The 13,834-nt window shown below is 51.3% G+C and overlaps 1 protein-coding gene across 8 annotated transcripts in view; it reads left to right on the top strand.

Moving 5' to 3' along the window:
* The window catches only part of SMARCA4 (SWI/SNF related BAF chromatin remodeling complex subunit ATPase 4), a 102,143-nt gene that overhangs the window by 74,271 nt on the left and 14,038 nt on the right, over positions 1–13,834 (top strand). For 4 of the 8 annotated variants that reach the window (XM_037992127.2, XM_007995263.3, XM_007995264.3 and 1 more), the window contains exons 26-31: positions 32–259; positions 511–609; positions 867–944; positions 1,657–1,875; positions 6,702–6,797; positions 8,043–8,296. In XM_037992127.2, coding sequence (XP_037848055.1) covers positions 32–259; positions 511–609; positions 867–944; positions 1,657–1,875; positions 6,702–6,797; positions 8,043–8,296 — 974 coding nt within the window. The remainder of the gene's footprint in view (positions 1–31; positions 260–510; positions 610–866; positions 945–1,656; positions 1,876–6,701; positions 6,798–8,042; positions 8,297–13,834) is intronic. The other 4 variants (XM_007995270.3, XM_007995269.3, XM_007995266.3 and 1 more) reach the window with 3 other exon arrangements.

The following is a 13,834-nucleotide window of genomic DNA, read 5'->3' as shown; positions in this document are numbered from 1 at the left end:
CTTTGGGATTGACTGGCACCTCTTCCCCCAGGACCTGCAAGCGCAGGACCGAGCCCACCGCATTGGGCAGCAGAACGAGGTACGCGTGCTCCGCCTCTGCACAGTCAACAGCGTGGAGGAGAAGATCCTAGCCGCGGCCAAGTACAAGCTCAACGTGGACCAGAAGGTGATCCAGGCCGGCATGTTCGACCAGAAGTCCTCCAGCCACGAGCGGCGTGCCTTCTTGCAGGCCATCCTGGAGCACGAGGAGCAGGATGAGGTGAGCCCAGCGCCGGCCCCGACCCCTCCCCAGCGTGAATGGTGGACGCATGAGCGGCTTTCATTTTTGTTTTTTTACCTTTTTTGCACTCTTATTTTTTTTTGCATCCCTTTGGAGTAAAGGGAGTGTGGGCTGAACGGAAAGAGGATGAGTACTTGCTTTTTCTTTGAAGTGGTTTTTTTTTCCTAAACTGCTGGTGAAAGACGCCGGATTGACAGCCCTGGAGACTGAAGTCCTCTATTTATCCACAGAGCAGACACTGCAGCACGGGCAGCGGCAGTGCCAGCTTCGCCCACACTGCCCCTCCGCCAGCGGGCGTCAACCCCGACTTGGAGGAGCCACCTCTAAAGGTGAGAGGGGTAGTTCAGTCTCCATGCCCATTCAATCCTCGGCTTCTCGGCTGAGATGGCCAGCAAGGGCCCTGGTCCCACGGAGCGTGCGTGTGCGTGTGCGTGTGTGTGCCTTTCGCTGCCGTGTGGGTCCCCATCCACCGCAGCCGTGCCGGGACCACCAGCTCATTCCCACGGACGCCGCCGCTCACCTCTGAGCTCGGCCGCCGCCCACCCCGGCCCCTCCGCAGCGGCGCTGACAGTTTGCAATCTTGTAGGAGGAAGACGAGGTGCCTGACGATGAGACCGTCAACCAGATGATCGCCCGGCACGAGGAGGAGTTTGATCTGTTTATGGTAAGCACCGCGGGCTGGACGGGATGGTTCAGGCATCCCACTGTGCCGCCACCAGGAGCAAAGCAGAGGTCCTAGTGCCCATGGTGGTGTCCCCAGCAGGTCAGGGAACTGGGGACAGCTCACAGTGCAGCCCACTCATGCCTCCAGCCTGATCTGTCGTCCACCCCCAGTCTCCTGAGCATGGCGTCGGAAGGCAAGATGCATACCCAGCCATTCTGTGTGTGACCCTAGACCTGCCCCACCAGCTGTGTTTTCTAACGGGCTCTTCAGGGCTTCATGCACTCCCTTTCAGAGGGAGTTTGCCGTATCCAAGGCCAAGGGACTGACCAGACCTTCAGCCGCAGAGCCCCCTCGCCCCTGGGTGGGAAACAGGAAGTAAGGCACCCAAGCAGGGGCCTCTTGGCCCGCAGGCCGTATGCCTCCACCGGCGCTGTGCCGCGCAGCTGCCGCCCTTCTGCTGGGATCTACAGCCCTCTTGTGCAACCTTCCATCTTTTCAAGTTTCCTCTGCCTCCTGAGGCAGAGCCCCTAGTCAGGGTCGGACGTAGCCAGGCCGGGTCAGCCACCGAACAATGAAGAGCTGCTGTTTAACTCTTGCAGCAGCATGGGTCCCCACGGGCAGAGAAAGGCCCTTCTGAGCCCGGCGTTCTGGCTCTAGCGTGCCCCTGGTGCCCGCATGCTGATGCCTCTCCCTTTGCCTCCCTACCCACCAGCGCATGGACCTGGACCGCAGGCGCGAGGAGGCCCGCAACCCCAAGCGGAAGCCGCGCCTCATGGAGGAGGATGAGCTCCCTTCGTGGATCATCAAGGATGATGCGGAGGTGGAGCGCCTGACCTGTGAGGAGGAGGAGGAGAAGATGTTTGGCCGCGGCTCCCGCCACCGCAAGGAGGTGGACTACAGCGACTCACTGACAGAGAAGCAGTGGCTCAAGGTACATGCTGGAGAGGCCCGGCAGGCCCCGCAGGCCAGTGCCAGGCAGGGCTGGGGAGACAGAGGGCCCACCGCCAGGACTCAGGCCTGGGTCCAAAACGCTCCCCTTGGGCCACTCCTGGCCAGGCTCCGCGGACAGCCGAGAGCCTTCTGATTTGGGCCAGGGATGGTTAGGTCCTTCTGGCTCCTCCTCAGAATGCAAGGAGGACCCATAGTTCCTGAGCAGCTCAAAACCTGCTGCTGGGTATGGTTGATCTTTCAAGTACAAGGGTTTACCTCCTCCCGAGGTTAAAAATCATGTCGCTGATCTCAGTGGAGTGCTGGCTTTCCCAGTACCTGCCAGGAGGGAGGCACAAGGGTGAATCATGGACTGTTGAGGCACCCTGCAAAGCGGTGCACTGCCGGCTCCAGGAAGCCTCACTTTGGGCAAGTCCCACCCATGAGCTGGGGAGACTCAATCATGGGAAGGGAGGAGCGGGCAAGCCCCCAAGGGCCTCTGAACCTGGCAGGCGCTGCACAGGGCTGGCAGCTGCTTGTGGAGCTGACGTGAGGGCCATTTCTCAGCAGATGGCACCTGGCCCTGCAACAGCAGTTACGGATGTCTGAGTCAGTCATGTGGTGCTCCTGGGGCCTCCCCTGACCCACCCTTCCCAGCCTAAGGCACACTGTGACAGGTGCCTGGCACTGACGTCCTCACTGGGTTTACGGTGACAAATCAAACCCCTTCCCATCTCAGGGGCTCTGAGTTACAGAGATGATGATTCAGACTCCATCCATGAAGTTGTGTCATAAAAATGTCCTGAAGTAACAATTCCGAGAAGGCAGGTGGCGGCTTTTGGCTATGCTGTACGAAGTGCCATACCCAGGAATGAGCCATGTGGCCCAGCGCATGCAGCCAAGCAGCCCCAGGCCCCTCCTGGGACCTCAGCAGCCCAGACTCATGAGCTTGCCTGCCAAGCTGTGCACCAGAGGGCGCTGTTGAAACACACCAGGAGCCCAGGTGACAGGCCATCCTGTTCCCCAGCCAGCCTCCCGAGCAGAGCGCTCCAGGACCCAGAAGAGAAACCCTGAAAAGACGGAGTGTGAGCCCTGCCGCAGACCTGTGTGACAGCAGAGCTGTTTGACTGCTGTATGAGTGTCACCGGCCCGCATTTTTTTCTTTTTCAATAGAGACAAAGTCTTGCTGTGTTGCCCAGGCTGGCCTCCAGTTCTTGGGGGGCTCAAGTGATCCTCACACCTCAGCCTCCTGAGTAGCTGGGACGACGGGTACACACCACCACGCCTGGCTAGTTTTAAATTTTTTGTAAAGTCAGGGTCTCACTGTGTCACCCAGGCTGGTCTCAAACTCCTGGGCTCAAGCAGTCCACCCGCCTCGGCCTCCAGAGTAGCTGGGATTACAGGCATAAGCCACCGTGACCGCCTCAGCCTTGCATATTTGAGGCAGTGAGTACCTTTTAAATTTAAGATCAGTTCATATGCGGATGCTCTATGTACACATTTTTCTAGGTGTAATTTACATACCATACAATTCACCCTTTTAGGGTATATGACACAGTCGTCTTCAGTGTATCCAAGAGTTGTGCATCTATCACCACAGTCCATTTTAGGATATTCTCATCACTCCCAAAGAAGCCCTGCCCCGATTTGCCATTTCCTGTTAATTCATTGATTCTCCCCAGCCCCAGACAACCACTGATGTACTTTCTGTCCATATAGTTTTGCCTGTTCTGGGCGTTTCCTGTCAGTGGAGTCCTACAGTGTAGGATGCTTTAGTGTCAGGCTTTTTTTCATGCAACTTAACGTATTTACGCGTGATGCAGCAGGTGGTTGTGCTTCATTCTTTAATGGTGAAATGATCCTGCCTCGTACAGATTCGTCACATTCTCTATTAAACCTTTTGAGGGACCCCTAGCCTGGTTTCCTTGGTGACTGTGCCAGTTCACAGCCCCACCAGCTGTGTACGAGGGTTCCTCTCTCAGCATCCTCAGCAACCCTTGCTGTTCCCTCGCCCGCTGATTCTAGCCATCCCAGCAGGTATGAAGTGCCATCTGAGTGTGGTTTGGATTTGCATTTCCCTGATGGCTAATGGTGTGGAGTATGTTTTTTTTTTTTTTTTTTTTTTTTTTGAGACGGAGTCTCGCTCTGTCGCCCAAGCTGGAGTGCAGTGGCCGGATCTCAGCTCACTGCAAGCTCCGCCTCCTGGGTTTACGCCATTCTCCTGCCTCAGCCTCCCGAGTAGCTGGGACTACAGGTGCCTGCCACCTCGTCCGGCTAGTTTTTTGTATTTTTTTTAGTAGAGACGGGGTTTCACCGTGTTAGCCAGGATGGTCTCGATTTCCTGATCTCGTGATCCGCCCGTCTCAGCCTCCCAAAGTGCTGGGATTATAGGCTTGAGCCACCGCGCCTGGCCCTGTGTGGAGTATGTTTTCATGTGCTTATTGGCCCTTTGTGTATCCTCTGTAAAGACATGTCTGTTCACATCATCCTTTACCCAAATTTAAAAATATATTTATCTTAATATTGAATTGTAAGTTATTTACAGGTGCCTTATCAGATATCATTTGTAAATATTTTGTTCCATTTTGCACAGTTTTTCACTTCCTCGATATCCGTTGAAGCACAGAAGTGTTTCATTGTACTTGCAGTTGATTTTTCTTTTTCACCTGTGCCTTGGTGTTGTATCTATGAAACCATTGCCGGCCAGGCGCGGTGGCTCATGCCTGTAATCCCAGCACTTTGGGAGGCTGAGGCGGGCGGATCCTGAGGTCAGGAGATCGAGACCATCCTGGCAAACATGGTGAAACCCGTCTCTACTAAAAATACAAAAAAATTAGCTGGTTGTGGTGGCGGGCGCCTGTAATCCCAGCTACTCGGGAGGCTGAGGCAGGAGAATGGCGTAAACCTGGGAGGCGGAGCTTGCAGTGAGCCGAGATCACGCCACTGCACTCCAGCCTGGGCAACAGAGCGAGACTCCGTCTAAAAAAAAAAAAAAAAAAAGGAAACCTTTGCCATATCCAAGGTCACAAAGACTTGCCTTTGTCTTTTCTTCTAGGAGGGTTATAGTTTGAGCTCTTCCATGTGGATGCATGTAAGATCCATTTTGAATTAAATTTTATACATGATGTGAGGTAGGGGTCCATCTTCATCCTTTTGTATGTGGAAATCCAGTTGTACCAGCAGCATTTGTTGAAGAGACTGTTTTTTCCCATTGAATTATATTCAAATTCACAGTTGTGAAAAATATTATACAAAACACGCTCTCCCCACTACTGGTGGCCTTGGAATTGGCACCACTCTTCTGGCAGACATCTGTTGCCAAGTGAACTCAAAGCCTTCAAAGTGCTCCTATGGCCGCCATCGAAAATGGCCATGACTGTGGCAGCCTAAAGCAACAGAACTATTTTCTGTCCATTCTGGGTCAGAAGTCTGAATCCACGGTGTGGGCAGGGCTGTGTTCCCTTCGAGGCCCTAGGGAAGGACCCTTCCTTGGCTTTTCCAGCTTCTGATGGTTCTAGAAGCCTCCTGGCTTGGGGCAGCATCACCCCATCTCTGCCTCTGTCTTCATGGGGACTTCTCTGTGTCCCCTTCTGTCTCCTTTAAGAACATGTTTTAAAGCTTAATCCCAGGAGTAAAGACCTCATTTTTAAAAAAGATCCCATTCTGAGGTTTTAGGTAGACATGAACCTGGGGGCACCTGCTGCTCTGCCCTGGGTCTGCAGGGGGACTCTCCCGGTGCCTCCTGCCTGCTGTGCCCTCCATGCTGCTCCTTTGACCTGGATGCCTTCCCTCCTCTCGGGCCCCTCAGGCTCTCAGCTTCTCATCTCCTTTAAGACATGTCTGCTCCATCATTGTGCTGTCTCTCTCTTCCCTCTTTCCTGGCACCTGACATGTTTGTCACCCCACTTGTGGGATGTTGCCATCTGATCACTATCTCCCTTTCAAGGGTAGGGGAAAGGGCCCCGGCTGGTTTGAGTCACTGCTGTGTCCTCAGCGCCAGGCACAGTGCCCAGCTCACTGGCACAGCCTCAGCGTGAGAGGAACAACCAGCTTTTGGGTCCAAGCTCTCCTTCCTTTTCCAATTCCGGGATTCCCTAGACACCTGGCTACCTAGACTGCATTTTTAACCATTGGGATAAGTTATTAGTTAGTACCATTGAATTAATACCTGGGGATTCTCTTAATATTGTTCATATTCATGTTCTTCTCAGCAGTTTTACCATGAGAGAATCTGTCTTAAACAATGTCAGTTGTCAATACATTACTTAAAATAGCAACAACAATAAAAAAAAAAAAAAAAAAGGTGGTCAGACCTGGTGGCTCATGCCTGTAATCCCAGCACTTGGAGAAGCCAAAGCAGGAGGATCATTTCAGCTCGGGAGTTTGAGACCAGCCTGACCAAAATAGCAAGACCTTTGTCTCTATTTAAAAAAAAAAAAAAAAAAAAAGGCCAGGCACAGTGGCTTATGCCTGTAATCCCAGCACTTTGGGAGGCCAAGGTGGGCGGATCACCTGAGGTCAGGAGCCCAAGACCAACCTGGCCAACATGGTGAAAACCCGTTTCTACTAAAAATACAAAAATTAACCAGGCGTGGTGGCGGGCACCTGCCATCCCAGCGACTCGGGAGGCTGAGGCAGGACAGTCGCTGGAACCTAGGAGTCGGAGTTTACAGTGAGCCGAGATTGCACCACTGCACTCCAGCCTGGGCGACAGAATGAGACCCTGTCTCAGAAAGGGAAATGACCTAAATGCCCAAGAACAAGGGGAGGCTAAATTAGGGCACGTTGTGCACTGAAACACTAAACAGACATTAAAAAATTTTGTTGTAGAAAATTACAGGAAAAGATATCCATGACACAGCCAGCAGTGTGGCACGTGGGCTACAATTCCAGCGTGGCCTTCAGTTCTGCACACGTGCGTCAAAGGTGGGGAGAGTTCTGGAGGTGGGTGGCGCTGAGGGCTGCACAACACTGGGGACGCGCCTGATGCCCCTAAACTGTGTAATAGAACATGGCTGCCATGGTAAATTTTATGTTATATATGATTTATAATAATTTTTTTTTTATGCCCAGCTACTCAGGAGGCTAAGATGGGAGGATCACTTGAGCCCAGGAGTTCAAGTCCAACCAGGGCAATGTAGCAAGACCCCATGTTTAAGAAAATTTAAAAATAGGCTGGGTGCGGTGACTCACGCCTGTATTCCTAGCACTTTGGGAGGCTGAGGTGGGCGGATCACGAGGTTAAGAGATCAAGACCATCCTGGCCAACATTTTGAAACCCCATCTCTACTAAAAATACTGAAATTAGCTGGGTGTGGTGGCTGGCGCCTGTAATCCCAGCTACTCAGGAGGGTGAGGCAGGAGAATCGCCTGAACCAGGGAGGCGGAAGTTGCAGTGAGCCGAGATTGCACCACTGCACTCCAGCCTGGTGACAGAGCGAGACTTCATCTCCAAAAAGAAAAAAATTATTATATATATAGATATATAAAAGAAGAAATAGATGGAAGCCAGGCACAGTGGCTTACATCTGTAAACCTAGCACTTTGGGAGGCTAAGATGGGAGCATTGCTTGAGACCAGGAGTTCAAGACAAGCCTGGGCAACATAATGAGACCCCATATCTACAAATATTTTTTTAATTAGCTGAGTGTGGTGACACGTGCCTGTAGTCCCAGCTTCTTAGGCGGCTGAAGTGAAAGGATCTCTTGAGCCCTTGGAGTTCAAGACTCCAGTGAGCTATGATGGTGCCACTGAACTCCAGCCTAGGCAACAGAGTGAGACCCTGTCTCTAAAAATAAATAAGTAAATAAAAGAAATAGATGGGGAGAGTGTGGAACAGAGGTGTCAACATCTCCTGGGTGAAGGGATTTCAGGAGCACATTCTTCTCTGTACAGAGAAGATAGTTATTTTTTTGGTCAAGAAATTCAACCATTAGTGTTTTAAGGACATGCTTGGGTGGGGTGCCTGCTGGGGCCATGCTGGTCTTTCACTGCAGCCCAGGGACCTCTTGAGAGTCCAGTGTGTGTTATGCCCCAAGCCAGCCACGCTGGAGGGAGAGCGGGTGCGGGGGCCCTCCTCCGTGTCCCAGCCCGGCCCCCGGGATAGCGTCACGGCCTCTGCTTGTCGACCTGGGTGCTGGCTGTCCTATTTTACTACTATTGACCCTGAAGGCCATCGAGGAGGGTACGCTGGAGGAGATCGAAGAGGAGGTCCGGCAGAAGAAATCGTCACGGAAGCGCAAGCGAGACAGCGATGCCGGCTCCTCCACCCCGACCACCAGCACCCGCAGCCGCGACAAGGACGACGAGAGCAAGAAGCAGAAGAAGCGTGGGCGGCCGCCTGCCGAGAAGCTCTCCCCGAACCCACCCAACCTCACCAAGAAGATGAAGAAGATTGTGGACGCCGTGATCAAGTACAAGGACAGGTAAGTGAGGAGGCGAGGTGGGCGGGGCCTTCATGGGTCCCTGTGGGAGCAGCCCTGGCGTCTGCATTCTGACCGTGCACACTCAGGCTTGGGTCGCTCACTCTTTCACTCATCCACAAACACTGAATGAATCTCTGTCTTTGAGCCTGGCCCTGAGGAACACACTTTCAGGAACAGGGAAGCACACATGTTTCCGCCGTGATGAGAGGAAATGTCACATGTGGTCGAGAGGAGAGGCAAGGATGTGGGTCTCGGGGAAGGGGACATTGCAACAGAGCCTTGAGAGATGGGAGGTTGGGGAGAGTGCACCAGCAGAGGCCATAGCAGGCGGAGAGACTCTGCCAAAACTGTGGCCTGGTGGCCTCAAGGGGCAAGGTGGGATGAGGGGACATGTGGCAGTAGTGGGTGCTGCCCATGTGGCCAGGAGGATGGCGACAAGAGGCTGGCATGTCTAGAGCAGAGAAAGTGGCAGCCCTTTCCTGTCCTTGGACGCTCCCAGGCTCCCCGTGCTGTCTCTGTGTCGGTGAGATGGTGGCCACATTCCTGCTCTCTGCCAGGCTCTGCTCCAAGCCTGGAGGTCACTGTCCTCACAGACATGTCCCGTATATGAGGCAGCATGTGGTTCCAGCTGTGGCCACGGCGCAGTGGTGGATCATAACGTGTTGGTGGGTCATGAGTGCCATTTATATATTTTTCATTTACTAATATTCTTTTCCGTGAGTGACTCTATATGAGCACCATTTAAATAAGAAGAAAGGAATGTTCTCACTGGCTCCCCGGGGAGGTGCGTGCACCTTCTGCCAGCCCAGGGCAGGTCACAGAGCTGGGCAGGAGCCAGCAAGGGGTGTAAGTCCCATGCCTAGCCCAGGACTCACCCAGTCTTCCACTCTCCAAGGTCATTTCACTTCCTGGTACACACTGGCCAGTACCGCTGTCCCCGCAATGGGGAGGTTGTACTGTTTGATTTTAAAGTAACAGTTTGCTGTTAGTCATGAAGCAGAGGGTGGGGGAATTGTATCTGTTGGAGGGAAGAGTGAAGGGAGCCCACATGCATGGTTTGGAGAGAATCTTACCAAGTGTGAGGTTTTAGAGGATGGTAACAATTGCAGTGCCTAAATGGGTAAAAATTCCTGTGTAAGGCCAGCCGTGGTAGCCCACACCTGTCAACCCAGCGCTTTGGGAGGCTGAAGTGGGAGGATCACTTGAGGTCAGAAGTTCGAGGCCAGCCTGGACAACATGGTGAAAACCCGTCTTTACTGAAAATACAAAAAAAATTACCTGGACGTGGTGGCACATGCCTTTAATTCCAGCTGTTTAGGAGGCTGAGACAGGAGAATCACTTGAACCCAGGAAGTGGAGGTTGCTATGGACCAAGATTGCACCCTTGCATTCCAGCCTTGGGTGACAGAGCAAAACTTCAACTCCAAAAACAAATACTGCTTTAAAAGGTTCTTTTAGCCAGGCGTGGTAGCTCACGCCTGTAATCCCAGCACTTTGGGAGGCTGAGGTGGGCGGATCGCTTGAGGTTAGGAGTTTGAAACTAGCCTGGCCAATATGGTAAAACCCCCTCTCTACTAAAACTACAAAAATTAGCCGAGTGTAGTGGTGCACGCCTGTAATCCCAGCTGCTCAGGAGGCTGAGGTAGGAGAATCTCTTGAAGCCGGGAGGCGGAGGTTGCAGTGAGCCAAGATCACATCAGTGCTCTACAGCCTGAGCGAGAGTCTGTCTCATAAAAAAAAGGTTATTTTATTATTGGAAGAGAAACAGATGATGAAGGAAAAGAGACTTTCAAATTCAATGCCAGATCTGAAAATGTCATGTATTGTCAGTATTGAGAAAAAAAAAATATTGACTCTAATTTACAAACCTAACTCCAAGGCTAAGTCCTCAAAGAGGAAAGTGAGTGGAGGACTTAACTTACTTAAAGTGTGGGATACGGCTGGGGGCAGTGGCGCACGCCTGGGGTCCCCGCTACTCGGGAGGCTGAGGTGGGAGGATCACTTGAGCACAGCAGGTCCGGGCTACTGTGAGCTGTGATCACACAGCTGCACTGCAGCCTGGGTGATGGAGTGAGACCCCGTCTCTTAAAAAAATAAAATAAATACAGAATACTTTTTAAAAATACGGGCCAGGCATGGTGGCCCATGTAATCCCAGTACTTTGGGAGGCTTAGGCGGGCGGATCACTTGAGATTAGGAGTTTGAGACCAGCCTGGTCAACGTGGGGAAACCTCATCTCTACAAAAAATACAAAAAAAGAAATGAACCAGGCGTGGTGATGAGTGCTTGTGGTCCCAGCTACTCAGGAGGCAGGGCACGAGAATCGCTTGAACCCAGAAGGCAGAGGGTGCAGTGAGCCAAGATTGCATCACTATAATCCAGCCTGGGTGACAGAGTGAGACAATATCTGAAAAAAAAAAACCAAAAAAAAAACTGAATTTTCAAAAATCTAATGACAATGACAGACCCTCCCCATGTTTTATTTGGAATGATATTCTTGTGAGGGAAACTTAACATTACCAACCTGAAGAAGGTCCTTGAAGTGCAGTGGGGAAAGCACGGGCGTCTCCATCACACTGGTCTCCTGGGTATCCACATAGAGAGGATGAGCCCTGACCCCCCGCCCCCCCCACACACACACCATGCACTTGGATCCACGTGACATGGACTATAGATGTAAGAACATGAAAGGTAAAACAAAGTTCTAGAAGAAGGCACAGGAGAAAATCTTCATGAATAGGCATCGATTTCTTCCACAGAAGCCAAAAGCCACTAATCACAAACAATTGAGAAATTAGACTTCACTAAAATTAATAACATCTGTTTATTAATGGACACGCTGATGGAGACAGTGAAAACCCCTCGTAGATTCGGAAAAGACAACACAATTTAAAGCTGGGCAGGAGCTGGGAACAGATGCCTCCTTACACAGGACATCCCAGGACTAATCAGTGTAGGGAAAAGTGCTCACATCATTGCATTAGCATCACAACTTCAAGGAAATGCTCGTTAAAACCAGAGTGACTTGCGCCAGCACCCGCCCTAGAATGGCCGAATGCCCATCAGTGCTGGCAAGTCTGAAGCAGTCTGACCTCACACCCTGCGTGTAGGAGTCTGCAGCTCTTTGGCGGTCTCTTCTGTTTTGCTTTGCTTGTTTTTAACCATCAAACTGCAGAAGACAATATTTTCTGAGGTTCAGCCTGTACATGCCCTCTGACCCAGCAACCTGCAGCCCTCATTCTACCCAGGAGAGCTGAGTACATGTCCGCACAGACAGACATGGCCATAGCCACTTTGTTCATAATCTCCCAAAACAGGAATCAGCCCAATGTCCATCTACAGGGGCATGGATCCGTGGGGGCATAATTGTACAGGGCCCCAAATAGCTGTGAAAACAGACTACCTGAAAACTGCTACCTGGAAGAAGCTTACATGTTATTGAGTGAAAGAAGCCAGATGCTAAAGAGGGCCTACTGTGTGCCTCCAGTTCTGTGAGAGTCAGAAGCTGATCCACAGTGATGGCTGCCAAGCAGTGCTTACCTTGAGAAAGGGAATTAGCAGGAAAGCCACATGATGAGCCTTCTAGGATACTGACGATATTCTCTCTGTAGATCTGGACGTGTATTTGATGTGTACATGCACCAAGGTGCACACATGAGATATGTACACTTCTCTGCATTCCATTACACCTTGGTTTTTAAAAAGAAGCAGCATGCTCAACCTATTAAGACCCTGAATATTTTCAGACAAAAATGTATGTCCGTGTTAGTCCATTTGTTTTTCATTTTAGACTCACAGAAAGAGCCCTCTTAGGGTCATATTTAGTTGTATATCATCTGACAAAAGAGGAAATGGCTCACCTAGCTGCTACAGTCAGTCTTCTAGCCTGTGTAAGATTTGATGATAAATCATACAATAAATTAAAACTTCCGGCTGGGCACAGTGGCTCATGCCTGTAATCCCAGCACTTTGGAAGGCCGAGGTGGGTGGATCTCTTGAGCTCAGGAGTTCAAGACCAATTTGGGCAATGTGGTGAAAAACCATCTCTACGAAAAATACAAAAATTAGCCACGCATGGTGGTGCCTGCCTATAGTCACAGCTACTCGGGAGGTTTAGGTTGGAGGATCACCTAAGCTTGAGAAGTTGAGGCTGCAGTGCACCATGATCGTACCACTACACTCCAGCCTGGACAACGAGAGTGACGCCCTGTCCCAAAAAAGCCACAACAGTACAGGCTGGACATGGTGGCTCACACCTGTAATCCCAACGCTTTGGGAGGCTGAGGCGGAGGATCACCTGAGCCTAGGATTTCAGATGAGCCTGGACAACATAGTGAGACTCTGTCTCTATTTAAAAAAAAAAGGCCGGTTACGGTGGCTCACACCTGTAATCCCAGCACTTTGGGAGGCTGAGGTGGGCAGATCACGAGGTCAGGAGATCCAGACCATCCTGGCTAACACAGTGAAACACCGTCTCTACTAAAAATACAGAAATTAGCTGGGCGTGGTGGCGGGCGCCTGTATTCCCAGCTACACAGGAGGCTGAGGCAGGAGAATGGCGTGAACCTGGGAGGCAGAGCTTGCAGTGAGTGGAGATCACGCCCCTGCACTCCGGCCTGGGTGACAGAGCGAGACTCCATCTCAAAAAAAAAAAAAAAAGAAAGCCTCCTTAATGCTGGAAGCACAGCAGGTGTGGGTCTGTCCACTCACTGTAATGTGATTTGCACAGGAAAACATCACATAGGGCACATCAACTCAAGAAAGATAGTCGTTGAAAAGCTGCCTCAGCTGGGCGTGGCAGTTCACGCCTGTAATCCCAGAACTTTGCAAGACTGAGGTGTGTGGATCCCTTGAGACCAGGAATACGAGACCAACCTGAGCAACATAGGGAGACCCCGCCTATGCAAAAAGTACAAAAATTAGCCAGGTGTGGTAGTGCATGCCTGTTGTCTCAGCTCTTCAGGAAGCTGAGGCAGGAGGACCACAAGAGGCCAAGGCCACAGTGAGGTATAATCACCCCACTGCACTCCAGCGTGGGTGACAGAGTGAGACCCTGTTGAAAAAAAAAAAAAAAAAGCGAAAGAAAAGCTGCCTCCATTTAGCAATAATTTCCAACATGATGTTTGGATACAAAATTGGTGTAGTTAATGGATATTTCTGATATTCTTAACAAAATTTGAAGCTCTGAGGGAAAACCACCTCAGGGTCCACCCTGTTGCATGGTTTGGGGAAAGTCCGCAAGATCACCCTCAAGTGCCGTCATTCTCAGCCTGTGACGCCTGCAGTTATGATTTATTACAGTGCAAGGCTACAGATTAAAATCAACCAAGGCAAGAGGTATATGGGGCCTCTTGGGGGCCAAGGTGGGCGGATCACTTGAGGTGATCTGGACGGTTCCAGACACAGGACTTTCCTTTGTGTCCTCCCTGTGGAGTTGCAGACAGCGCTCATGTTCCTGGTGACGCTGACAACATTGCCAACCAGAGAAGCCTCTGTGTCCAGAGTTTGTTTTGTTTTGTTTTGTTTTCACTCTGTCAC

Source organism: Chlorocebus sabaeus, chromosome 6 (genome assembly GCF_047675955.1).
Source record: "Chlorocebus sabaeus isolate Y175 chromosome 6, mChlSab1.0.hap1, whole genome shotgun sequence".
NCBI classification, from domain to species: domain Eukaryota; kingdom Metazoa; phylum Chordata; class Mammalia; order Primates; family Cercopithecidae; genus Chlorocebus; species Chlorocebus sabaeus.
This window is presented reverse-complemented; position numbering and strand designations above follow the sequence as displayed.